The sequence below is a fragment of the Notolabrus celidotus genome, chromosome 21 (genome assembly GCF_009762535.1).
Source record: "Notolabrus celidotus isolate fNotCel1 chromosome 21, fNotCel1.pri, whole genome shotgun sequence".
NCBI classification, from domain to species: Eukaryota; Metazoa; Chordata; class Actinopteri; order Labriformes; family Labridae; genus Notolabrus; species Notolabrus celidotus.
The window spans coordinates 26,683,626-26,711,391 of record NC_048292.1 but is presented as its reverse complement, the minus strand read 5'-3'; the positions used below and the strand labels follow the sequence as shown (position 1 = coordinate 26,711,391).

Sequence of the window (27,766 nt, the reverse complement as noted above, 5' to 3'; positions counted from 1 at the left end):
GCAGCACACATAAAGGTGTTTTTTTTTTATTGTTAACATATGTGCAAAACAGTGCTTCATTCAAAGCTGAAATAATTGAATAGACAAGGCTGCAACATACTTATACACACAAAGTAAGCAAAAATAATGGAATCTGTTTATATACAATTTACAAAATATAATAAACTTTATATAAAAATGTATATAATCATCTATATTATTCAACTGAAGCCGTGTCCTTAAAAACAGCTGCTATTTTGCTCCTTTTATTTCATCTCGGAACATTAAATGTCAGTTACATTCACTTGTTGCACATTTGAGGAGTCCTTTATTGCAAAAGCGTCCATTCAGTGAGGTAGAATTGTTCAGATTTTTGGTTGTCCTTCTCTCTGAAAACTTAGAGTCACTCGGCTAAGTGCTCGTTCTCCTCTGCGGGATGGGATCAGTTCTGCTGCCGTCAAACGGCTGTTCGTAAACACAGTTGCTCTGCTCTGAAAAAGAGTCCTTAATGAGACCGTTCTCCTCCAGGTCTGAATCAGCATCTGCTGCAGCGTACGGATTCTCGTGGAGAGTTATTCCATTATGCTTCACTGATGGTGGGCCGAAGCCTGTGTATGGATCCTTATGAGACCTCCAAGGAGTTTTTCCAAATGTTCCTGATGGAGAAAAGAAGCAAAAGAAGTCAGACTTGTACTGACAAGATCTTGATATGGTTCTGAAAACTGACTATCCTAAGACCTACCCATGAAGGAGTTATAGGGAGGAGGGCATTCAACATTTCTCCCATAGTCGTTGGGTTCTGCCTCCTCTGTGGACGGTCTGCGGTCGCTCTGCTGGTGGAAGGGGCCATGGTGGAGACCGGCGTTGGGGAGTTGCATCAGGACAGTGGATGAGCAGAGATCAAAATGCTCAGACAGGAAGTAATCCCTTCTTTTAGAGCTGCTCAGGCTGTCACAGTAGGGGTCGATGGTGGCAGGCTTTTGGTCGATGGAACAGCCTGAATGTAAGAACACATGAATTATCAGCACCAGTGAAAGAGATAAGGGATGTCCTTGAACAAAACTTTCAGGATCAGTAACAGTCCCTCTGATCAAGGCAAGAGTTCCCCATTCGACTGACCTGTGAAGACTTCTGATGGGTCGGTGCAGTACATGTTGTCTCGTCGAAACAGTGACCCGATGGGACCTTGATAATGGCACAGAAGTGGATCGATTGCTGCCTCGATGTCTGTTTCACTTCCTGTATCCATCTGACAAAGACCTGTAATGATGAAAGAACAGTGTTACTTGGGAATGCTGCAAAGGATTCAATCTCAAGTCAAGAAAGAAAGGGAAAGGGTTTGTACCATTCATGTCTTTCGGTTGCAGATAGAAGCCGCTAATTGATGACGTCATATACTGATGACTACTGCCGCTCTCTGATGGGATGTAGCCGTCTTGTCGGTCAGCAAGTGTGCCTTGGGAGGACAGGTAGCTTGGGATGTCGGCAGGCAGATTGGTCTCATCTGAAGCACAAGGAAAACAGGCTATCAGATTTATCCTTAAAACATTCCTGTGACACTTTGAAGGTTGTGAAAATCTCTCCTCTTACATACCTGTATTGGTGACGCTGCAGTCCTCATTGCGTCGCCTGGTGTGGTAGATGATCACCACCCAAACAAGAGATGTTCCCACCACGCAGCACACGACGGCTATGATGACGATCCCCACTGTGGTCCACCCGTCGTCATCCGATCCTGCCCCACCAACATTACCAACACTCACACCGCCCTGCACTCCGGAATCGCAGTTGGGATTTGGTATCACTGCCAGGCGAACGTTCCCCCTCTCTGTGCCCAGAGCATTGGACATCTCGCAAGTGTACTTCCCTGCATCAGCTTCGGCGACATCGACGATGATGAGGAGCTGGTTGGCCGCTGCAAAAAAGTGGCGCTCGGTCACTACAAGCGGGCTGTCGTCTTTGGTCCAATTCAGCCTTGGAGGAGGGCTGCCACCGGCTATGCACTGGAGGACGGCGGTTTCACCCTTGGCCACGGTGCGATCCATGAGGGGCCGCAAGAAGGATGGGGTTTCTGAAACAAGGAACAAGGCAAGGAAATATGTTAGCATGACAAAGACCAAGCTTCACTGATTCATCATCAGACTTTCTGTTCCAACAGTGCCGTTTCTCACCGAGAACAGTCAGCGTAGCATTCGCTGAAATAGCTCCAGCTGTGTTCTGAGCTGTGCAGCTGTAAACACCGATGTCTTCAGTCTTGACGTCCACAATGAAAAATACATCGTCCTCAGGCATAACATGCATGCGGCGTTCACGGGCAGCAGGGAAGTCTGTGCCTCCGTCTTTCTGCCAGGCAATCTGAGGTGTTGGGTGACCCACGGCGGCACACTCCAGTCGGGCTGTTGCACCAGCTCGGATACTCAGGTCCATTGGCATCTTGGTGAAGGAGGGTAGCACTGTAAATGAGGAGAAGACCTTCAGTTTGGTTCATTCAAGAATTTGTAAGCCATCTTATTATCCTTACAGTTAAAGATATAATCAAAACATTTTCTGCCCTTCCCAAACTTACTGTTGACAGTTAGCCTGGCCTTGGTGGAATAGGATGATCCAAAGTGGTTTGAGATGACACACTGGTACTTTCCCTCAGTGGAGAATTCCACATTACGTAGCTGCAAGGTGGTCGTGTACTCCGTCACCTCAGTCTCGCCTCCCACACCTCCTTGCACCCGCAGGTGGGCTTGGTTGTGGATCTCTGCATCATTCAGGCCCTCGTTGTCTTTCTTCCAGGCAAAAGTCATTGGTGAGTCACTGGAGCTAGCCGCAGAGCAGACAAACGTGACATTGGTGCCTCTGAGGGCTGACTGCGTCTCTGGCTGCACCGTGATCTGAGGCTTTGGGAAGTCATCTGGAAAAACAAAAGGGTAAATATTAAATTGTGATTCAAACATTTTTATATTTTTAGCTCTGGAATTGAAACAGTTTTGGGTGTTTTTTGGCTTTTTGTGGGGAAAACTGAAGTAAAATATTCCTCAGTTGTACCCCAGGAAAGTTAAAAAACTTAGTACATTTCCATAACTGTTCCTGCCTGACACTCATTAGCTTGTTCAGGAATCAGGTAGGAAAACAGTGCACAATCTGGGTCAGTTTGTAAATGGAAAACCGGCCATGGGTGTTTTTAAGGCATCACAGTGTGTGTCAGGGTGTTGCACCACGTGAATGCATCACTTACCACACACAAACTCCTCCTGGCTGACGGCGAACAGGCTCCTGCCCTTCAGCATCTGCGGGTGGGCACAGCTGGCGTTGATGCTGGGCAGGAAGGTTTGTTCTGCCACCCAGACGGGAAGCCACTTCAGCTGGCAATCGCACAGGAGGCTGGAGGTGTTGAGATGTCTGCCAAGGGAGGAGATTACCAAAACATTCAATGCATCATGCAATAAAATCACGTTAAAGGATTGGAGATTTTGGACTTGCACGGACATGAAAATACGGACATACATACAATCTGTTCACTTGGAATAAAATATATAGGTCCCCTTGCATGCACCATTACTTTAGCTATACTTGGTAGAAGGATGCCATGGAAAATGTAAACACTGAAGTAGGCACAGTTTGGAGCTGACTTTCCCAGCAGACCATAATGACTTTCACCTGGTTTTCATTCCTACATCATCACTGATAATCAAGCTCAAACAGGGTTATACTCACAGCTCCTGCAGGTTCTTCATCTGAGAGAATGCATTAGCTTGGATGGACATGATGGCGTTGTTGCTCAGGTCTCTGTGAAGACGAGAAAAGAAATTAGGACTTGTGTGATCCTCATAGAGAGAAGGCAGCTTTCTCTGCCAACATCAGCCATGCTCAGGGAAGGCTTCAGAAACTTCAATCAGGGAGAAGAAAACGGTCTGGGCTTCAGAACAATAAAACTCTGGGCAGCAGTTTGCTGTGTTAATCAAGAGAGGCCCAGCTCTGGGCCGCTTTGAGCTCTGGCAACGGCTGGGAAAAAACTTTAATTAGAATCAAATGCAGCTGTTGCACACTCTCACACACACCGTTCCCTTCCCCTCGCCTTGTTGATCGATAAAGTCTGGCACACATTTAAAGATACTAAAGGCATAGTTTTTGTGATTCCACATCAAAGGGAAGGAACTGGAGAAGACAGTTTGGCTTTATGGCTCTGACAAACAGTCTCTGTGTCTCGATGTGATTCACCCTGCTTAGTTTACAGCTTACACTTTGAGAACAATCACTAAAACACAAGGTCAACTCACAGGTGCTGCAACGCGTCCAAGCCAGAGAAAGACTTCTTGGTCACTGAGCGGATCTGGTTCCCCTGCAGAAATCTGGGAAAACAGAACAAACTGATTACTTTCAAACCTCCCTTTTTATGCCTGTAAAGTCATATCTTGTTTATATTCCACTGTCATACAATCAGGAGTGAAAAATATGACACTGATCATGAACTCACAGTTTTTTCAGCTTGTCCAAAGCCGAGAAAGGCCCATTCATGTCCTCAATGGTCCAAGAGATTTCATTATTTTGGAGGTCCCTTCACAAAGAAACAAAGACATGCCGCTTAGTAAAAAACCACACCCAGAAAACAACTGCACTTGCTATGTTAATAAAACTGTATGTGGCTTTACATTTCGTGTGAGGGGGGAAACATTCGAGACTTTAAAATTATATTCAAAGCCGCTCTATGCCTTACAGGAAGTTCCTTCCTGGTGTTTGCGGCACTTTTAAAAGTCTGTGATGGCTGTTCTGTGTTGTATAGAAAAAAGTTTTACAAGAGAGTGCTGCATTATAACATGTGTGCTGCACTTTGATCGCAATTTAGGGGGGACTATACTCTGCATGCAACCAAAATATGTATGTGTGCTACAGATCATAAACCCCGCTGTTATGTGCAAGATGAATCCTTGACTTTGAACACATTGTTTGGATTCATCTGTGGCCAAAGGAGTTTCATATTAACCCCAAAACAAGTTGATGAATTCCAATAAGCTCAGTGATAATGTTATTCCTATAGTGTTATCAAAACCTGTAGAGTCTTGCTTATCAATCAGAACCCAACCTGCCTTATAGTTGCACCTGGAGATCTAAAGATCAATTATATAACAATGCTGAACCACACATCACAGCAACTGAGTGGAATCTGGCTGACATTACAAATTTATACAGTGACTGTCAACTAGCCTGATAAAAGACTAAATAACCAAACAATATCTTATAACAACTCTCAAGGGAGGAGATTACCAAAACAGACCAACCTTTCAAACAGTAATTTGATGTTAATAAAGCTACAAAACGCAGCCACACAGTCACAGTAGCACATACTGCATCAACCGTGAGCTAACTGTATTGTTGCATCCCTTATGTATTAATCTAATACAGTTTTCTGTAGCTTACTTTGTACAGTTAGCTTAGCTAGCCTTGCTTGGAAGACAGGACAATGAAAAGTCAATCAATTGGTGGGGCATGATCATGTGTGGCTTGTCATGACATAACAGTGGAATCTAAGTGAGCAAAGCTAGCTAAACTTACTGTACAATGTAAGCTAACACATGTTTGGCTAGTTTTCCTAGACATGTAGTATTAGTTACATATCAGTAACATCTTAATAAGTAAACATAAATTAGCCAAATGTACAAAGTAAGCTAATGCAAGTTTTGCTAGTTTTTCCATAGGCCTACATGTAGTTTGTGTTAAATAACAGTGACATCTAAGGAAAGTTAAATAAACTAACTGTACAGTGTAAGCTAACACATGTTTGGCTAGTTTTCCCAGACATGTAGTATTAGTTACATAACAGTGACATCTAAGTGAGCAAAGCTATGCTAAACTAACTTTACAAAGTAAGCTAGCGCAAGTTTTTTGCTAGTTTTCCTAGACATGTAGTATAAGTTACATAACAGTGACATAAGTTAACTAAACTAACTGTACAAAGTAAGCTGTAATGTATGTTTTTGCTAGTTTTCCTAGACATGTAGTATTAGTTACATAACAGTGACATCTTTAGTAAGCAAACATATATTAGCCAACTGTAAAAAGTAAGCTAACGCAAGTTTTGCTAGTTTTCTCAGACATGTATTAGTCAATAACAGTGACATCTAAGTAAGCAGAGCTAGCAGAGCTAACTGGTAAAGAGTGAGCTAATGTAACGTTTTGCAAGTTTGTCCAGACATGTAATAGTTACATTAAAAATCCCATCAAAGTTAGCAAAGTTAATTAAGCTAACTCTACAAACTAAGCTAACTTAACTTTTGCTAGGTTTCCTACATATTTAGCATTAAGTACATAACAGTGACATATTAGTATGTAGCTTGTTTGTGAAAAAGACAACCAAAGGCAACTATTAGACCTAGCATATTGTTGTGTAAACTTTAAATGTAGTGTTGTCTAAATGCCACAGCTAATCAAAATATAACTTAGCTTATGTTACAGTTAAGCACGTAAACAGCTGCTGTACCAACTTCCAGTTTAGTTCCCACTTCTTTAGAGACATCAGAACTGGAACCATTTCTTTAGAGGATTTCTCCCTGTGTGATTTTGCAACATCTGGTCAAGGTAGAAACTCTGATAGAAGCTATTCCTCTTTGATTTTGCAGAAATGACACCAGTGCCAGACCTCATACATCTCCTCTCAAACTCAGAATGTGAAACATCTAAACACATTCTTCCTGCTATCCACTGAAAGATACACCCAACAACTTAATACACAGCAGTCCAGTACAACCATCACTAAAAGCCAAGAATTTCCCGGAGAAATTGCCTCCTTTGATCCCTCAGCTGCTCTAATGCTTTCAAACAGTTATTTTCCTCCTCGCCATGCCTGGTTATGGCTGATTGAGATTGAGGAAGGGTGTGTGTATGTGTGTGTGTGTGTGTGTGTGTGTGTGTGTGTGTATTAGGGGGGGGTTGAAGCCCTTAAGCAATCTATGTCCACCTAGCTGCACACCTGCCCTACGGTGACCTCAGCAGCGCAGCTCACATTTGGTTCTAGTTAAAAGAGCCTAACCAGGGGGGATGTCTGAAACTTTTGTGGGAAAGGGGGGATGGGTGGGTGGATGTGTGTATGTGTGTGTGTGTGTTTGAGAGAGGGGTTGAGGTCGGGGTTGTGCCTTTTGGAGGGTTTTTTATGTGTGGAGAGACCTCAACACAGTAATCTATTTCACATCCCCAAAACAAATCAGGCAGGATATTTCCACTCAGGCGGAGGATTGATGGTGGAGGTGGATTTAACAAGGGGGTGGGGGAAATAGAGAAGCATATGAACTTTTTATAGAATTACACAAATTATTTCCTACCATTCCAAATAGTTTGGCATTATAGGAATACTCCATTGTGTGTACCAAGTATTGGATAAGAATATGGATGCCACTGTGATGTCTGCATGTTACACAAGGGAGTTACTGCCAATCAATTGCAGTGGCTTCCTTTCTCTGGTGGCTGGTTTCAGTATTGATTAAACATAAAAAAAACAACGTCCATGACAAGGGGAAAAATAAGAGTGTGTTTTGTAGAAGTCTTTGTGATTTTAACTCACAGCATGTGCAGGTTTGAGAGACCACGGAAAGCTCCGTCTGCGATGAAGCTCACGCGGTTGTTTCCGATGTGGAGCTCGTCAAGGAGGCTGAGCCCCACAAAGCTGGATTCCTCCAGTCTGGACAGATGGTTCGAGGAGAGATTGCTGTAGAACAAACAAAACATGAGTACTGTGGAAAATATCACAGAAGGAATAACTCAGTGTTAAAGGACTGTGGTTCATCATGTGTTTCATATGGATGAGTTTGATTGCAGTGAGATGTTATTTGGAAGGATAAAAGAAGCCCAAAAAGACCCACTCCATGCACAACACAGCTTTATTTTCCCCTTATGTAAAAGAGTCACATATGTTTCTGTATATTTCAGTTCCTTGTGGATACAATACCACAATATATACGTGGCAACTGTTAAAATATCATTTGTAGGACCTCGAAATTTTGTTCAAGTTGTGTGTTTTGATGTGCAGCCCCTCCTTCCTGTTGTTTTCGTCTTCTGTGGTTTCTATACATTTGTTTTCCCCCCCTCCATTCTCCCCTTAAGACACTGTCTGAATCCATCCTATTATTTATTTAATTGTTTTCTGTATACTTTTGTTCCATAGGATTTTGTTATGTGTTTTACTATCTGTAGGTATTCTGATTTCATTCACATCTTTTATTTTTGTATGTTTAGAGAGCTAGCTAACATGCATGGCATCAATCCATCCATCCATCCATCCATCCATCCATCCATCCATCCATCCATCCATCCATCCATCCATCCATCCATCCATCCATCCAATCCATCCATCCATCCATCCATCCATCCATCCATCCATCCATCCAATCCATTCATCCATCCATCCATCCATCCATCCACCCATCCATCCAGACAGCTTATCCCGTTCTGGGTCGCGGGGGCTGGAGCCTAACCCAGCTGACATTGGGCGGGTCGCCAGCCTATCACAGGGCAAACATGGAGAGACAGACAACCATTCACGCACACACTCACACCTCCTGGAAATTCAGTGACCGATGAACCCGGTGTGTCCTTTTTTTGGACTGTGGGAGGAAGCCTGAGTACCCGGAGAGAATCCACGCATGTACAGGGAGAACATACAAACTCCACACAGAAAGGCACCTGCCCGACCAGGGGATTCAAACCAGGCCACAGTGCTACCCACTGCACCACCATGCACAGCAAGTTATGCTATTTTACATGCATGGAATGTGATGTTGTCATTTTATTTGTGTAGGAGCTGGCTGTGCCTTTACATGGATATGCTGTGTGTGTGCCACATTAAAACAGAAGTGCAGAATCCTGGTGTCATAGCATCATAAGCATTAATAACACAATGCAGAAGTCAACTGTTACACATAAATTCATATTTCTGCTGGTCTACAGTTAGAAAGATTTTTGTCTTGACTTCCCTTCCCCTTTCATTTTGTTGTAACTCTTCTTTTGTACTACTTCTAAGAGATAACTAAATATTTCTACAAGCTATTTCTTTAAGTAAACTCACATGAGGACACGTCAGATATCTTGGCACGAAAGCCGGCTTGTTTACTTTTAGGTTCATGTGTGATAAGAGAGAGAAACTCAACAACAACCTTTCTGTGAAAAAACCCCCCGCCCCAGACGCTGCGAGTACTAAACTGACCGCTGCTGTAAACAACAGCCACAACAAAGGAATCCAATCTGCCTGCCGGAATGTGTGTTGATGGGTGGGAAACACTTAAGTTTCTGGTTTAAGTAGTGTTTCACAAGAAACTGCAATTAATAATGGAATTCACAAGAGAGAGAAAAAAATATGCAGGACTTCTAGGGGACATGATTTGGCTCAAGGGAGAACAGAACAGAGAAAAGGCAAAGGGGTGTGTAATACGCTGGCAATGCTTTAAAGTAGGCACTGACTGGCAGAGATCTGCTTTGTCTGTGTGTGTCTCTCTCTCTCTGTGTGTGTCTCTCTGTGTGTGTATGTGTGAAGGGGGGATTGGCGACAGGAGGAACTAGAGTGTGAGGAAGGGCAGGCGGGAGTGCCAGAGAGGAAAAGAGGGCGACACAGAGACGTGTTGGGAGTTCAGAGTGTGAATGGAAAGTGAGGAGGGAATATCAGGAGGGAGGGGAGGGGGAATGAGAGAGAAGGCGAAGAGGGGGAAAAAAAGGAGGGAACGAGAAAAAAAAAAAAAAGAAGTGGACTCACAGCTCACTGAGTTTCTGGCAGAACTCCCAGGCATCGGGTCGGATCCTGCTGATGGCGTTGTGGCTGAGGTGGAGCTGCTGCAGAGTCAGCAGGCCGTACAGCCAGCCCTTACTCACCTCCGTCAGGTTGTTGTAGTCCAGCTGCCTGCAGGGCCCACACACACACAATCAGACTTTATACCAAAATGGAAGAGCTGGAACTCAATGCACTGCTGTTGCAAATGTACATACAGGACTTCCATGTTGCTGAGGCCCCAGAAGGCCCCGTCCATCAGGCGGCTGAGGCCGTTTCTCTGCATCTTTAGGGAGCGGAGAGCGTGCAGGCCGTGGAACGTCAGGCCCTCCACTCTGCGGACTCGGTTCCTGCTCAGCTCCCTGAAACACACACAGTGCAGTTAGACACATGGTGGTTTAATGTGGTCAACTGTACAAGTTTGACTTACATCGTGCTAATATTTAACAACTTATTGACAAGCTATTCACCAAGCAGAGTGATCTCATGCTGGAAAGTCCTAAGAGAAGCACTCTGACCAGCTCAAAGTCTCAGTCGTCACCACAGAGATAGTGGATGACATAATCCTGGTACATGCCTTTTCCTTAAAGGGCTAATGCCATGTCAGCAAATTAGGTTGGGGAAATTATATAGTAGGAAGTGTATTTTATGACAGCTGTTAGCCACACCGAGGAGCTAAGCAGCTTTTCTATCTTTCCTCTGCTAGGAAAGTCTCCTAAAGTGTCAAGATGTACAAGATGTAAGTGAAATCTTAAATTACCACACATGTAAAGCTCTCACTGTGATATTTCTGGATGAAAGATAATAAAGCTTACAGGTGCTGGAGGTTGGGCAGCTGGAAGATCTTGGCCGGGATGGCGGAGAGGCGGTTGCGGTTGAGCCTAAGAACTTGCAGACTGCTGGACAGGTTGGTGAAGCAGCCGGTCTCCAGCGACGAGATCCGGTTGTTGTTCAGGAACCTGGGAAAGAACAATTGAATGACAAGGTTTGTTAAATGTGCAGACAAGAAGTTATAACAGCAAATGTACCCTACAGAATTTGTACACTCTGATCATTTCCCAGCAATAAGTCTAACGTTCTCCTGACAATCAGTCCAAAAAAGAAGAGGTGACACTCACAGGTTCTTGAGCGGCAGAGCGGGGAACGAGCCGGCCTTTATGTCCACAATGTTGTTGTTGCTGAGGTCGAGTGTTTCCAGGGCGAGGAAAGGCCGGAGCTGCTCCTCAGAGATCCTGGTGATCCTGTTGTTTGCTCTGAAAATACAGACAGCATCGCTCCAATAAATGACAAAATACTGTGTATTTGAATAGTGGCGCACACCAGTATCAAGTTTCCAAATACACAAACTGTTGAATCCCTAAATTAGCTGCTGGTTTAAAAAAAAAAAATTGAACTCTCACGCGCCTGTACGGCTAAAACTTACCACCCAACGTGACACATTTATTTTGCTGATCTTGCATACTTGTTTAACAATTTGCTCTGTCTGATCGATGCTGCTGTTCCAAACACCAGCTCCCAACAACCTGTCCATTTATTGATGTGTTATTTTGTTTATAAGGTAATTACCAACAAGGTATTTAAAAAGGTAACCTGCCAATTACTTGGCTGATGAATACCATTCCCTCAGTGAAAGCATGCCTCGGCAGAGGCCAGCAATTTCCTGAGCTGCACGCCTCCTAAATTGCAGTGCAGGGACTGCTTAGTTATAAACAGAGGCTGTACAGTGCCCTCTTTGTGTATGGGACTCGGCTGTAGAGAGAGAGTGAAGGGGGGAGCAGGAATTCCCTCCAATGCACCAGACTACAGGCCTCGTTTTCAGTATTCATTGGGATGGTTGAAGCCCCCCCCCCCTCCTCTCTCCAGCTACACCTTACTGACCAGAGAGCTGTTAGCTTTTCTCCTCCATTTTCCAACAAGTCTCAAATATGAAGAAACCTGAGGAGAGTTTTATTTGGGATGTGTTGACATTAGGGACTTGTTTGTTCAAATCTGACCATCAAGTGGCCTGTTATAAAGACTGCTTCAGGCGGGTGACACTTGTCCAAAGTGTATTAGTTGATCTTTGATAGTTGGTCAACTGTTTTATAAATTTTTCAGGCAAAAAATATCAAACATGCCCAAGTTCCAAATTCTCTGTTATGATCTTCTCAGGCTTGTGCAATAATAAAAGAAGCTAAGACTGCTGATTTGACAGCAGAAGTGATCTGATAAGGTATTTGAGGGCATTAACTTGACTTTGAGTAATCTGTAATCAGCATTAACACCGTTTCTGGCAGTTTAAGGACCGAAAACTGTTCAATCCTGCACTAAAAAGTCTGCAGATGAATTGAAATTGAAGTAATTTTTTAGTCCCACCCATCAAGTGAAGGATGATTTACACATTTCAAGTGGTTTTCTTGGGTAAAAAGAGCATAAACATGAAAATAAAGGTGTAAATAATCAGCATTTAAAGGGACAGTATTTTGAAAAATAACATTGATGCTGTCCCAATCTCGTATATCCGAAACTTAAGCTTTTTAAGCACAAAACTGATTTTAAATAACTAAACAATGAATGGGATTCAGTCACAAGCTCTTTTTAATGCTTTTCATTGGCTGAAATTTTGGGGTGTCCAATGACAGGCACAAAGGGTGACCAAAAAAAATCATACAAGGAGATACAAGGTTTCTCGCTGACAGCAAGGCTTCAAAACTGAATGATTTCTTTACTGAAATGAAACTTTAAAAAGAAAGATGTCTGGTCTTGGTTTTAACAATGATTCAAAGCAAGCACACTGCCTGTTTACTCTCACTAAGGCCTTCCCCTCTAGCAGACTCAGCTGCTCTATCTAATCTCAATCTCAGATTATTGTCTATCTGGTTCTCCTCAGGCAGAGTGGCAGCATGGCACCACACTGCTGTGAATCTTAGATGTCTCACCTGTTAAAACCACAGTGTGGTTACTCTGACCCAATTTACACACACACGCTGCATGTTGACTGCTTTCAGAGCACAGGTCTCCAGAGCAACAAGGCTCTCAGTTTCGGAAAGTTCAACACCTTTTGGAAATCTACATATACAATCGCACAGGAGGGAAGATTCCCTTAGTCAATAAATATCCAAGATGGATGGCGTCCTGGAGAGTTTGGCGAGCAGTGTGGAGCAGTAATGGAATAAAACTCGCCAGAGCATGTTTCTGAGCTCAGCGCTTGAGTCAATACTGATGCTGTTGCACGGAGAGACAAGAGGTTAGGGGGCAGAAGCTTTGAAAGATGGTACATTTCACAAGGATTATATTTAATGATGCCTTGAAACTTCTTAAATAATGAAAATAAAACCACTGCTGGATTAAACAGCTTTTTAAAATACCCCAATCAAACGCCTTGTGGAAAGCCCCTAGAGCAAAGTTGTAACCTCATTAGGCCACAGAAAATATTGATGTGACTCAATCAGTCATTGCAGCCTCAAACATCCCAAATACTTAAAAACCGGAGGACAGTTTTTTGATGTGCAGTAACTACAGTCAAATCCACATCAGTCTCTGCAATAAAAACAGCACAGGCAGCTCTTTTGTTTGCAGATTTGCAGAGGGCTTTCCACGCACCACAGCCCCCAGGTCCTAAACAAAAGGGCTGCACACCACCTGTATCTCAGTTTTCATGTTTCCCCTGACTGGTCGCTGAGAGAAGGGAGGTCGCCTCGTGAGAAAGAACCAGTCTTTCCAGTTTCTCTGGGGTGGGGAGTCGGGGAGGGGGCAGGAAGAGTGGCTGGTGGACATCAAGGATACAGACCCTGAAGTCAAGAAATCTGGCCCACTAATTATCCCATTCTCCTCTAAACTCTCTTAGATTAGTCATACTTAGTTAGCAGTAAAAAATTAAGCCATAGTGTTCCATTAAACCTTCAACCTCACACAATGTAGTAGACAGACAATTGCTAATACTTGCACCAAAATGGCAAACTCCACTAATTTCTCTCTGCAGAGCCACTTAATGAGCACTCTGCTCCAAACAATCCAAGCATTGTACACTTCACACACACACTTCATATTTTATCTTCCTCTTTGGTATCAGACAACATGATTACAGAGTCTTCACAACTGTGGTTGCATGCCTTGGATGCTGTTCATAGTGGTCAATGGAAGGCCAAGCATGTGTCTATAACAGCTTGAGGCATCTTGGGTGATGATAAAATGTGTATGTAGTATTTGACTGTAGCAAGTAGTAGAAACATATGTTCTATATTTGTTTTATCTTCTTCGAATTCCATTTAGTTTACAAAGTTATGTGACACCATCTCTTCCTTAAACCACTTTAAATGTGCACATGGCAGCTCTCCACGTTGTTTTAATACATTTAAAAACCTCTGCTCAGGAAGATTTCAATATTGCAGAGTTTCTGAATATGTTTGCTGTGAACAAGGAGTCGCTCTACGAGTTACATGACTGTATTTTGTATTGTGTCACCCACTTGATTGGTGAAAATTGTAAAGTGCAAACATTTTTTGAACTTATACGTAGTTCAGCATGTGATTAATTTCCATTTCACATTTCAAGTAACACAGTCCATGCAACAAATGAAGAATATATATATTTGCTATCTTAACAGCATCTAGATTTTTTTATCAACTTGGGGCTAAGAAAGAGAAAGAGTTAGAGAGGGAGTGAAAGAGAGACCGATAGGCTACCAAAAATATCTATCAAAATATGACACTATTTCCTATTCTTGTTTTTCATTTATGGATAAAATACAGAGGTCATGTGATTACTTTAACCCTCCTGTTATGTTAGTTTCTCAGGAACAGCAATAATGTTCCTGGGTCAACTTGACCCAGGGCATAATTAATTATATAAAAGTGTCAGAACCCAAAAAATCCCAATAAACAATCTTTTAATCTCATTATTAGCTACATTACTAACCTGTAAAATCAATATTTAGTGCAGTGGTGTTCTTTAAATCTCACAGATCATGGTTCAAAGAGGATAACTCACTTTTTTTTTAAGGAAAATTCATGTTAAACCTTTTTTTAATGTATATATGAAAGAGCTTAATATAAATACAGTAGTTTTACATTATTTAGGTTTTTGTTTTTACATTTTGATTTTTTTTTTCATTTTATTAACAATTTCTTTTGAGATTTTTGAACTTTAAAATGGGTCAATTTGACCCGCAACATAACAGGAGGGTTAAGTAACAGTACTTTGGGCTAACAAAAGGCTCACAATAAAGTAAAAGTAAAGGCATTTCAGTGAGCAGTTGTCAATTTATTATTTAGACATATATTCACACACATTAAGCTACTCTACTTCATGTCAAAGGAAAAGAGCAGAAAACTATATATATATTTATATATATTGCTAGTTTAAGTCTTTTGAGTTTTTTTTAATCCTCTATCTTTTTTTACTTTGACATTATTAACATGTCACTTCCGTTTTCCGTCTGCCCAACCTTTTACTGTCTGCTCTGAATGAGAAACACAAAAGGAATATTCCAAAATCAAAAATAAAGCTTGGTTTTCCCATCTTTCATTGGCAAACAAAAAAAAAACCCAAACAACTAGAACATGTGATTTTGTTGGTTTAAGAAGGAAAAACCAAAAACCATTGGACTTCTGTTACTCTGTCCAAAAAGGAAAAAGAAACAAGGAGTAACCAAAAAAAGAAAAATGGGCCACTGTTGAATGGTTTTATGATTTATTTGACTCAGACTGTAAATGATTTCTGGTTTGAAAACAAAAAACAGAATTACTTTGTTTTGGGATCACACGTGAATCACAGATTGTCCAATAATACCCTGACCAGTTAGCTCAGATTTAGGAAAAAGCTAGCATGTTTTTGAACTCTGTGACATCAAAACTGGTTAAAGTTACTGAAACAAAGTGCTAATCCAAACCGGATCACACTTAGATAGCATGTAGCTTTAGCACTATGTCCTTTACTGTGCCCTTAACTGGAAACTATCATGGTATGATACTTTAAAGTCAATGCACAACACTGCAAATAAAGCCAAACAGCCAACATGTGTCACTGTGGTTATTTCACACATCAACATGTTGAGTTCATCACCAACATTAGCATGGGTTCTTAGAAAACCGTCTGAATTGCTTGTTACTCCCTTCTTAAAAATCTGTTTTAAAATTTGGAATTCCGGATACATTTGGAAGAATCCCATCCCTGCATTTGTACTCCCGACTGTACTCGACTTTATTTTTAACCTCCACCACCACGACCACATGTACACACTGGAAAAATACACTCTTATGTAAAATTCTGAGATGCCTCGTGACGCTTTTGGTTTTTAGCACGACACTATCCACTAATGCTTTTAATGCTTTTAATAGTGAGAGCTCTTTAAATGGAAAGAAGCATTTTTCAACACCCATCTCACTCCTAGTGTGTGAGACAGTTCAGTGTGTGTGTGTGTGTGTGTGTGCGCACATGTGTGGTGGTGAGTTTGTGTGTGTGTGTGTGTGTGGTATTTCCTATTGGAAAAAGAACAGAGTTTTGAAAAGCCATCCGATGACTCCTTCTCTCTGCAGTGGCGCCTGTAAATGAAAACCAGGGCTGCGTTTGCTTTTGAGACGCCATATTAAACAGTGCGCATATCTCACTCACATGGCTGATCATCTTAACACGTCTGCGCGCAGTTGGAGAGGAGAGAAAGACGGATCGAATGAACGTGTGGACTGTGGGACCTTCAAATAAAAGAAGAGGGGAGCTGTTAAATTATTGATGTATCATCAGATTACTGTATCGCCTGGAAAACTAAGAAAGAAAAACAGGAGAATTCTCCTCTGAAATAAATATCTTAAAAAATAGACTCATTTAGTTATAGTTTTGAAAAAGTGAAGTATGCTTGCTGACCCCAAAGTCTCAGATTTAAGGACCCTCTTCACTGTCTTCTGTATTTTTGATCCCTTTAGTGTCATGAGTTGATCTTTAGTTTTATTTTTGTCTTGTGTTTCATGCCATGTTTCCTTCCTGTCTGCTTTCTGTATTAGTTATCCTATGTCTTTCTTGTGTTATTAGTAGTGTTGTAGTCAAGACCACATTAACCGAGACCAGAGTGCACCGAGACCAAGACAAGACCAGGACATTTAGGGATCAATACCGAGTCAAGACCATACCGAGACAAGACCAAGACCACATATATATCAGATGGATGAAGGTATATCACCTTGGACTTTGTGAAACTGTAAAAGGCAGCAATAATGGTAATGTCAAAAAAAACAAACAAGTAATACAACTTTCATCAGCTGCTCTGGTCTGTACACTCATGTATTCGTTACTTCAATTTCATGGATTATTGACATAATTGCATCTGTTTTGGTCAGTGATTCTAATTTTTTACAAGTCTCCCATTTCCTCGACATACCATGAGGTTCACCTCCTAATAAACCTAATCAGACCTGGAATCTCCAGGTCATTTGTTGAACCCCCCCCTGAACACAGGCGCAGGGATTTAGCGGCGGTGGGGTTTACCCCCTCCATAAATTCCAGGGAAATTGTTCAATTAATTAAGATGATCACGACTCAATTACTACCAGCTGCAGGGTTATTGCCGTTTGTTTTTACTCGGAGCTGTGAGGTCAAAGAAGTCGGCGAGAGCTGCCGCTATGTCTGACTGGCTGTTTGAATAAGTGCTATTCGATACCCCGAGGTCTTTTTTCTTTCTTTACTACCCTCCCAGCTCGCAGAAACTGAAGAAGGGAGAAAAATTCTGGAAAAATCACACTGCGTCACCTTAACTGAAGGAGGAAGGCGGCGGCCAAGACAGACAGTGTGAAATCAAACTCAAGTGTGATTTTCTTCTTCTTCTCCTCCTTCAGTGTGCTCTTTTTCTCCAGAGCTCCACTGAGTCATCTAAGTTTGCTCATGACTTCCTCAGCTGACTGCAGCCTTATGGATTCACAATGTGGTGTCATTTTTGGGTTTGACCCGGGACTTTTTGAGGGCAAACTTGCCAAAGCTGCTGATAACAATCATCCAGTTTGACCACATTTTATTCTTTAAATGCAAAAAAAAAAAAAAGTGTTGGGAGCAGAGAAATGCTTTTGTTTTCTTGACTGTTGTTGCTTTGAAAACTGATCTTTATCTGGAGTTTGTAAAAGCAGCTTGAATGACGCCAGATTGACCTCAAAGATTGCAGCTGGAGGACTAACTGAAACAACCCTGGAACTTTAATGTGATGTAATTTTTTTGTCAGCCTTGTTTACAGGAGATCGAGCCCACTAAAAACAGAAAAGTATTTATTTTGTAAATTTAAAAAAAAATGGCATGACAATGCAAAAATTGACTGAAAAAGCTGTAGTATGCATGCCAGACCAGTAGTTGGCAGTATAACTTTGTAATGAACACAACTGAGCAGTGTGTAGAAAAACAAATTAACAAGAAAACTATGCAGAACGCATTCGTTACATTTTCAAAAATACATGTACAGTTACGTTTTTAAAAATTAGACTCTGGCACCTGTTTTCAAAAGTTGGTGTTCTTAGTCCCTAACCCAAAGCGCAGTTTCAACAGTATAAAGATTTCCATTGAAAACATTTCCACATAAACAAGGTCTTAAACAATGACAACTTCGTTAACAACTCTAAAGAATTTTCAAAACTGTGACTTTCTACCTGCTTGAAAACCAGCATCAGTGTTCGCTATGAAATCTTCATAAGCATTAGCATTAGCATAAGAAAACCAGAGTTCTTACACCCATCTCCAGCCCTTCTTTTAACTGATTTATTTGTGGATCTCAACACTGTCCAAAATACATGAAATTAGTCCAAACTACACTGAGCTTAACAAAAAAAAAAAGCTGAAAAGTTGCTATTCTATCACTCATCTGGTACATCAGATAGCTAGCCCTCGCAAATGTTAGCGAAGGCTGCTGGATAGTTCTGCGAAACCACCGTCAAACAGACATCTCTGCATGTTCGCCAATTTTCCCAAACTAACACATCTTGGTCAAAGTTGTTTCAGTTCAACAAGTTACAAAGATCCTCCTCAGATTTTAGAGAAGGTTTGATGAAGCACAGCATCATGGTAACAAATCTTGAAATTACTAGACATTCTCATTTTCACCACTTCTCAATCTAGCTTTAAGTAGACCGGGCCTTTTTTCAGTGTACCAGCACTTCTTTGCAGCTAGTCCCCTTTCCTGTCTTCTCCTATTAGGGAAAACCACTCTCTCAGTGGTTCCAAACAGAAGCTAAAATACATTACCCATGGCAAACTACATGGCTCTTGCATCCTTCTACGGGCCTTACATGCCTTACATGATTGTCTGTCTCTGTGGGAGAGTAGCGTCAGACTTGTAAATTCTCTACAGAGCAGGATAAAAGAGGAAAATCTGAGTAAAAAGAAAACAACAGCATTTGTGATTTCTATTTAGAATTTCTCACCACATGGACGGCTAACTCTTTTTCTAATTGAATTTTCTTTCCCTAACAGCCACTGTCCTCTCCTATTCATATCTGTCTTGTATCACTATACACGCCAACCACTAAGGTGAGCACCAGTACTTAAAGCACTACCCCTAATAAGTATATTATATTCTCATTTTACTTCCATTCAGTTGTTATTTAATGTACTCCATTAGCTACAATAAGCATTACTTTTTTGTGTCCAAAACTTAACCTCTCAGGGATTTTCAACAGTTCCACAGAGATTTTTAATGTTATGTTCCATTTTTCAGATAAATAAGCATGTGTCTTGTTACTCTGCATCTCCAAAAGCTGCGGTATTGTCTTGATTTTGATCGGGCCGAGTTTGCATGTCACAACTTGAGGTAAACTGAACTGAACTGAACAACATCCTCAAATCTAATAAAGAATTTTTGGTTTGGAGAAAATCTGGAATTTGTGATTCTTTGCAGGAACTCTGCACTCCAGTCAAGAGTCACTCGAGGGTGCTTGGACAGCCCACACAGCAACTGTGGCTGATGTAACCTCTGAACTCTCTCAAGAGGAACAAGCAGCCATTCACATCAGGTGTTCTTTGTATGCGTTACAAATTGAGCTTTTTTCTTTAGCCTGGAAGACAAATCTGTATTGAAATCTAAACCTGTTACATTGTGCAGAACAAACTCTTTATCTGTCAAATACTGCAGCAAAATAGGACACCTGAGGTGTTAAAAGCACCCCACCCGTCTTCCTCTACTGAAACTCATAGCTGGAGGTGACACTCCAGCGCCAAACGTGCAAACAAATCGTCGATGGCAAACACCTCCACACCCTGCGGCTGCTGCAGAGCGTCTTGTCAGGGCTTGATGAGGAATACGCCTCATCAAGCTGGGAGAGGGATACATTTTTCCACAATAACTTCACGTCGCCTGGTTTTGGAAAGACGTGCCACAGAGAGCAAATAAATTGTTGAGGTTTCACACACTAATATCTGCTGTTCTTCTCAGAGCACGTATTGCACAACAATATTCCAACGGATCTTTCGGTCGGAGTCTGAACGAGATCAGCTCTGACAAGTTAAATGCTTTCTGCTGGGTTTATCAACAGAAGTAAACTCGTTGGTCATATTTATGCTGCGCACACAGAATTCTGGATTAAGTGGCTGCTTCAGGGCAGAGGACTTACACTTTGAAAGAATAAGTCATTTAAAGAAAAGTCAGTCATTTCAAAATGTATAAAAGTCCCAGTGCAGGGCTTCACAGAAACATGTCATCCATCCACTGAGGCTCAACATAAAAATGACCAAATTTGGCTTCCTGTCATTTTCACAGGACATTTTGTCTTTCTTTCCAGCGTCACGTCACTGCCTCCAGGTTAAAAATACACCAAAAGCAGCTACAGCCACCAGACAAAACATTTCCATTTCTGTTGATGGCATTTGTCTTGCAACCATGTGACCCGTCTGGGGCTGGCTGCCATGTCTCAAACTGCCCCGTCTGGGAACCAGCTCAACCAAATGGGGCTGCTCTCCAGAGGAAAGAAAGGGGGAGGAACCACTTCGCTCTCTGCTTAAACCAGCAACGACAACTCTGGCACAAGGAAAAGCCTCCACAGCAGGCTGAGAGCCAGAGGTGAAATCATCCGCTTTAAGAAGAGTGTACTTACAGAATCAGTGTTGTGATGTTTGAAGCGTAAGGGCCCAAATCAGGTACAGCATCCAGTTCATTGTGGTTCAGCTTTCTGTATGTGGTTAGAAGAAGAAGAAGCAGTTGAAAGAACAGCTTTTCACATGGAGGGAAATCTTCAAACTTTTGGAAGTGTCAAGAAAACAAAAGGCGTACTTACATTTCACTTAGGTGTTGTAAGTTGGAGAAAAGTGAGCTGTCAAGCACCTGCAATTTGTTATGGCTCAGGTCCCTGTGAAGGAAACAAAGGAAAGATGAAGGGGCATGTGTGTTTCTCAGCTGCTGCAGTCCTCCATTTGGGTCTCAAACATAATTACATACAAATTTCCAGCGTTATTGTGCCTAAACACTGTAAGCAGAGTGAAGGGATCAAAGAAAACTCCCTGTAATTAACCCTGTGATAGTGCTAAACTTGTGGTGGGATGAAATGAAGCAGAAAGGTCAGAAAAATAAGCAAGAAAGGGGCTGATTGCTGACTGGCAACAAGGAGATATCATCAACTCTCTCTGTGCTTCTGAAAGGAACTAAAAATATCCAAAATGAAGCTTAAAAAAAAGGGTTGCTAGCTCGACATCTTTTGTTGCCTTTTCATTCCTGATTTATAACATGGAAGAAAAAGGTCCATGCCAAAACAGTCTACTTCGTATCCAGGCCTCGGTCCAGAAGTAGAGCCAAAACAGACAGATGATAAGTTATTAAGGAGCACAATTTTTCGTGTTCATAGGAGGCCAAAACCTGGGTAGGAAAGCCCATAAAATGCTGGAGTCAAGGTTTTACTACTGGATGAGGCTCAGTCCAGAGCTTTATATTTGTGTGTGTGTGTGTGTGCAGCATCCAGTCACAATGAGACTTTTTTGTCCACACACCTTCGAACCAAGTCTAAAAACATCCACTTACACTGATAATGATGTATCCAATGTTAAGCTGGAATGTAGTCTGTGCTTATGAGCTAAGATATGCGTCAGATCTCATCAGGGATGCAGTATATTTGTGGAAACTTGTGATCAGTCAGCACCTTCAAAAGCATGTGTTCCTCTGTTGTTTATTACTCATTCTAGTCTTTAGGTGCTGTGTTATTAGTGCTGGTTTCTGTCTTGATTTCGTCTGAGGCTTTCTTGGATGTGTGCCCGACAAAAACTCAGCCTGGATTTGGAAGCAGTCCTGGCTGCAGCTCACTCAGACTGAGATTCTTGTTTTCGCTGCCTGTTTTGAAAAGAAGCCTGAAAACCAGCTCAAGGAGTCTGGCAAGCGGGGCCTCGTGCGCCAGAAAGCGGTGGAGTTATTGACGCTGCTGCGCACGATCAACATTGTGGTGCCAGACACTTTTTTTTTTTGTTGCACCCCCTCGCCCTCCACCCCTTCCTCCTGCTCCCTACCTCCCTCATCTGGAATCCATCAAAGAGCTCTGGGAGGAGGGGAAGAACCTATCAACTGGTAATGTATTCACAATGCCAGGAAAAGCGAGAGGGACGCCTTTTAAACGTCTAAAACACCCCTGCTGAATTTTCTGGGGCCTGTTTTATTTTTTTGTTCTTCAGTGGAAACTTTCATGAACCACTCAACCAGAGTTTTACTCGCCTTGCTAACGCTAACCCCCACCTCCCTAATCCTTCTCTTTCCAGGCATGGAACTGTGCGATGTTGTTGTTGTTGTTGTAGTAGTTCCAGCGCTGGGGGCCATATGGGAAAGGTGTCCTATCATACTCCCTAGATAAAAACTAAGTAGCTCTGTCACTTCCACTTCCCTCACAAAGCAGGCTCTGAGTAAAGCAAGATAACACAGAGCTGCATACAGGCTCCAGCCTGTGTCTGCTGCTCTGGTGGAAATGTGCGGCTTGACTTTCTTATCAAAGAGTGAGAAGTGAATAAATGAACCACTCTTTACACTACAAGAGCTGTCAGTAACTTTTTAGATGTTGATAATAAGCCCCAGTAGCTGACTTCAAGCTAAGTTCAGTGTTGACTCAGTAATACCTCTGTGGATTAAACCAAGAAACAACAAGCTAGCCAAATAGCATGAGTCCAATGCAGAAGTGTTAAAAACTGCAGTTCATTGAGGATCCACTTGAGGCTGGCTCTGGATTTATATATTTTAGAATAAAACTCTTATACATCAAGAAATATGCAAGCACTCTGTATTGTACATATGTCCAATCAGTTATATTACATGATAATGTGCAGTTATATTTATATAATCATAATTTCTCACTGATGTCCAGTGATCCCTGGTTGATGTAACAGCCTTTGCACTTGTCAGGAGTTCCAGTTTGGTTGCAGTTTCATACAGGTCCTGTATATGTGACACTGTATAAGTGTTAAAAACTGCAGTTCATTGAGGATCCATTTGAGGCTGGCTCTGGAAGTACCGGAAACCACATACACACCAATTCAAAGAAGCTGATCTTTACAGCAGAAATAAACATGTTTACAGCCTGGTTCAAAAGATGAGTGTAGTCTGGATAGCTCATTTCTTGATCAGAATCTTCCAATGAGAGGCACAGCTGACTTGATTGACAGGCGGGAACACTGTAGCTGTTGGCTAGGAGGCTCAAAGCCCGCCTCCTTACATAACAACCGCTTGACAGCAGCAATATGGCCGCCGCCGCCGATTGGCCTTAAACAGCTCTTGAGAATCAGATGGGTGACGTCACAGATACTACGTCCATATTTTATACAGTCTATGGTTTTAGCTAACACCTAATACAGCTACTGAAAATGGTTATATCTTCCTCCTTTACTAATAAATAAAGAAACATAATTAGCAAATCAAAGTAATTATGATTTATGCTCTGTAATAACTTTCCCATTTGTGATCACAAAGGCTAAATATCAACCAGTTTGTGTCTATTAGCCATTAGCCCTTTGATGACCACTAAGAGTTATTCTACCATCACATAGTGTTTTTTCTTTGGCTGTTACAATAAACTGAACAAAATTAAAGAAGTTCTTTGACTCCAAAACTAACAACATTCACAAAATAAATGTATGGAGATCCTACATTCTCTAGAAAGGATGTAACATTTTCCAGAAGTGTATGTTGTTTATTCTGTTATCTAAAGCTCTTGTGTTTAATACCATTTCATGACTCACAGAATTCTCTTGTAGTTAAAAAAAATACTGGATTGGGTGTTGGTATGTTGTCCTGACACCGAACACTTTTAATTCTTTCAATTCCTAGCAAGTTCAAACTTAGACATGTACCTTAAACTCTAATCTGCAGGTTGACCTGGGACTTCTGATCATTTGTAGTATAAGCGGAGCAGGTTTGGCTATTTTGTAAAGTTAAAATTCTATATCATCATCGCCATATCATATTTTGGGATGCACAGAGGTTCTCTGATAATATTAATCCAGTCTGAATCGGTGTCTCTGTAATTTGGGGTAATCATATTTATAAGATGGTCTTGGAGGATTTCTCTGCCCTTCTCTGGTCAAAAAACAATGGAGGCTTTGACAGCATTTTGGGTGCAAATTCAACTGAATCGTTTTACGACACAATATTGAGACCCGTCGGTAGAAAGAGCTAACTAAAATCTCAAAAGATCCCAGTGTTAATGCTTTGGCTGGAAACCACAAAATCACATGGGCCAAATCTCTCAATTCAATATCTCTGACTACGAAAAGGGAGGGGGTTGGTCTCAATACAAACTGCTTTATACCATGGTGGCTTATAAACCAGACATAGTTATAAACTTCATACAGCATTTCCTAAAGTATTTAATGCAAGTTACTTGTCGAAGTTAACTGAATGTGGACGTCTTCCTCTTTACATGGATTTCCTGCTGGCTATATGCTGTACAGTGTGATGCTGCCCCCCAGAGACTGGGTGGATATCATGCAGCGCCTTGGCGTTTGCAATCAGAGATGTCAGTACATTTCAAATAAATTACAGACATGGCTTATCCAGTGCAAATTCACCACACCAAACACTGACGACACAGGGTTATTCATAAATTACCAGAGGTCCCCAGGTAGCGCTATTAATCACATATGACTGGTGCTTAAGTTACTAACTTCCAGTCATTTTTAACTGTTGAAAAAAACAGGGGTCGTCTCTGCGATGTCACCCACTAGTTTCTGAAGAGATGTTTTGAAGCCCAACCAAGAAACTACGATGCACCTGCATGAACGCCAATACTGCTGTGCCCCTTACTATGCAAAATGATGTAGAAATACGACCCTTAGCTGTGGAAAAATTGCACAATGTGTGTGAAAACATAAATGAGCTACGTACTGAAAACTTTTCTTTGAACCAGGCTGCAAACTTGTTTAATATGCTAAGAGGCTTTTGCAGCTTCAAGTGGACACTTGAGGAACTACAGTATTTGGCAGCATCACATTGGATTTATTTTTCAGCACTTCAGGTTGCCACTTAAACTTTGCAAAAACGTAAAAAAGTTTTCTCTAACTTAAGAAACTTCCTATATTATCCACTTCTTATTGTACTGTCTGTTTTCCTTAACATGGTAAGTGGTATATGGCTGTATAAATACAGTTCCTTTGCTCCTGAGCATTGGCTAGCACAGATATTTAAAACTGCAAGATAAGATGCTAACGAACATTAGCATTGGTTGTAATGCAAACCACTTCCTGTTGTTATTGTTAGTATCTTATAGACGAATAAATACAACTCTTTCAAAAATCCTCTGAAAAAAGAATCCATAAAATGTAAAGGGGTTCTGTATATTCTCTCTGAAGGTAATCTGGGCACTCAAGATCTTGATCACTTAAAAGTTTTACATTGTAGGTGGCCTTTGAAGAAATGTATTTATTGGGATAAACCCCCGTGAGATGTGCCATCTCGTTTCAGAGGGGGTCCCAGAGAGCCTTTTTTATGTACCATGAACTAGAATCTGGAGTCCTGCCCCACTTTCAAAGTAAAAAGATATTAAATCTGTAGCCGATCCCCCCCCCCCCCCCAACAACCTCCTTAGATATTCATGGCTTGATCCTACTCCTCTCTTCTTCTCCCTCCTACTTTCTCCTTCCCCCTTTTGTTGCTGTGAGTTTGTTTCAAACTAATCCTCCACGCTCCTCCTTAATCAGTACCATCGCTGGCTCTGGAGTTGCTAATTCAGCAGAAATAATGGGGTGCTGGAAAACAAAGGGTCGGGTGGTTTAAGGGGTTTAAGATGTGCTGGAGAGCCACTTGTAAATTAGCATGCCAGAGTGAAAAGAATTTTTCCCCCCATGTGGAACCTTTTTTTTTTTTTTTTTTTCACTTTCTTTAGGAGGCCAGCCTCGGTTATGAGGCTCAGGCTGGGTCTGTTTTCTCTGGCAACGTCAAGTTTCCAGAGCAGCACATTTTAGAAAGAGAAAAACTAAATTCAACAGGCAGGGAACGCGGCCTACACCAGCCAGTGAATCAAGCACTGAAGCCTAACACAGGACAATAAAAATCAAGTGCTGGAGCTTAACCCAGGGCAATTAAAAATAAAGTCAGGATAATTATCTGTAAAGTAGAAGAACAGACTGAGGAACATGCCGTTAAAGTTGTCTTTACATTTCAGCTCCAATAAGCTTCAGGCTGAGCTCAGCCTTGTCTCAACTTAAGGAGCCAGTAGACAAACAGGGGTGTAATGGAGATATTACTTTAGGAAACAGTCCAGGGCTGCACACACACACACACACACACACCAACACACACACTGCATCTGATTTATGCTTCTCTGGCTTTAAAGGCCTCAGGGTCTGTGAAGCTGAAATCTGAAGACTGAACCAACACTGGAACATCAACACGACCAACACCAATCACTGCATAGAAGAATGTGGATGCAACCACACTGTCAGAGCATGAAAACAAAGTAGATGTCTAAGTTTCAGTTAAATGTATGACCTGGTAGAAGACTGGAGGAGTGAAGCACTTACAGTGTTATACACATGTTGCTAAAACTGCCTGTGCATGGATCATTACTGTGATTTTGAAGTTCTACAACTGTATAAACCTTGCAATGAAACACTAGAAAGCCTTATATTAAAGCCCTGCAGGCATGGGAGGGTTTATTCATAATACTTAACACTTTAATGAAGAGGTTTTAGGAGATTGACAATAGTGTATTCATGTGTAAAAACACACTGAAGCCTGCCTTTGCCTCCCTGCTGGCCTCAAAGAGTCTGAAAGCCTGGCATGGTGCTGAAAAGCCTAATGTAATCTATTTAGATTATAGATAGGCTGAGGTTGATGAATGGGTGTTTTTAAAAAAGGGGGAAATAGACAGACTTTCAATCAATTATATAAGCTCTAAAGTAAAGTTGAATGTCCTTCTGTAGTGTCAGATCAGGCTGAGGAAGATCTGAAGTCAAATTAAGGCAAATGTCGTTCAATGTGGTTTACAACACATTCCGTTTTCACTACAGGAATGTGAGTCGTCCCGTGGTGCTGAAGGAAAACACCACACCAAATCTGTTGTTCCACAAAGTGCATAGGTTTGAAAACTTAAACACAGCACAAATAAACAAATGAGTAATAACAACAATCTAAGCCACACAAAGGGGTTTCACAGGACTCACAGTTGAACTGTCCATTCCGGGATCCTGTTTGGAATTTGGCCCCTTTTCAGCCGACTGCAGTCCACAAGCTCCCCAGAACACACGCAGGGAGGGGGACACGTCCTTGTGTCAGCCCCACATCCACGCTGTAGGCTCAAAACGAGCAGAAAAACCACGGCAAACCTTGCAAAACTGCGAGGCTGCGTAAAGGCGCACATTTTCTCTGACCACACAAGAGAACACTCCGCTTTCAGTTGTGTCTTCAGATGCAATCCAAAGTGGGAGAAATCACGAAGAAAATCCAAACTCTGGTGCGTCTGTTCGGTCCAATAGGTCTTTATATCCACTCCTTTGTTCCTCTGATGATCGTAGAGGGGAAATGTAAAGATAAAACGTTCTTCTCAAACTTGCCCATTCCTGTGGAGAAACTTTTTCACGGTGCGCCTCGCTGCTGCTGCTGCTGTTGGGGCAACTTGTGCTGTGTAGGATCTCCACAGCGCAGCGTGA

General features: G+C 41.8%; 1 protein-coding gene across 1 annotated transcript; it reads right to left on the bottom strand.

Moving 5' to 3' along the window:
* On the bottom strand, positions 1-27,766 carry lrig3 (leucine-rich repeats and immunoglobulin-like domains 3). Its single transcript, XM_034673991.1, has 19 exons — positions 27,281-27,766; positions 20,932-21,003; positions 20,752-20,826; positions 10,834-10,968; positions 10,531-10,674; positions 9,934-10,077; positions 9,704-9,847; positions 7,523-7,666; positions 4,445-4,525; positions 4,248-4,319; positions 3,685-3,756; positions 3,206-3,369; positions 2,546-2,881; positions 2,151-2,432; positions 1,574-2,050; positions 1,325-1,483; positions 1,099-1,239; positions 722-976; positions 1-635 (listed from the first exon to the last, which is right to left on the bottom strand). The coding sequence occupies exons 1-19, from the start codon at positions 27,475-27,477 to the stop codon at positions 391-393; spliced, it is 3,339 nt and encodes a 1,112-aa protein (XP_034529882.1). The 5' UTR covers positions 27,478-27,766; the 3' UTR covers positions 1-390.

Coding starts and splice junctions, on each gene's coding strand:
- lrig3 (XM_034673991.1), bottom strand. CDS start 27,477: ATGTGCGCCTTTACGCAGCCTCGCAGTTTTGCAAGGTTTGCCGTGGTT. Junction 10,675..10,833: donor GCTCTGCCGCTCAAGAACCT/GTGAGTGTCACC, acceptor GTTCTTTCCCAG/GTTCCTGAACAACAACCGGA. Junction 3,757..4,247: donor TTGGACGCGTTGCAGCACCT/GTGAGTTGACCT, acceptor TCGTCTTCACAG/AGACCTGAGCAACAACGCCA.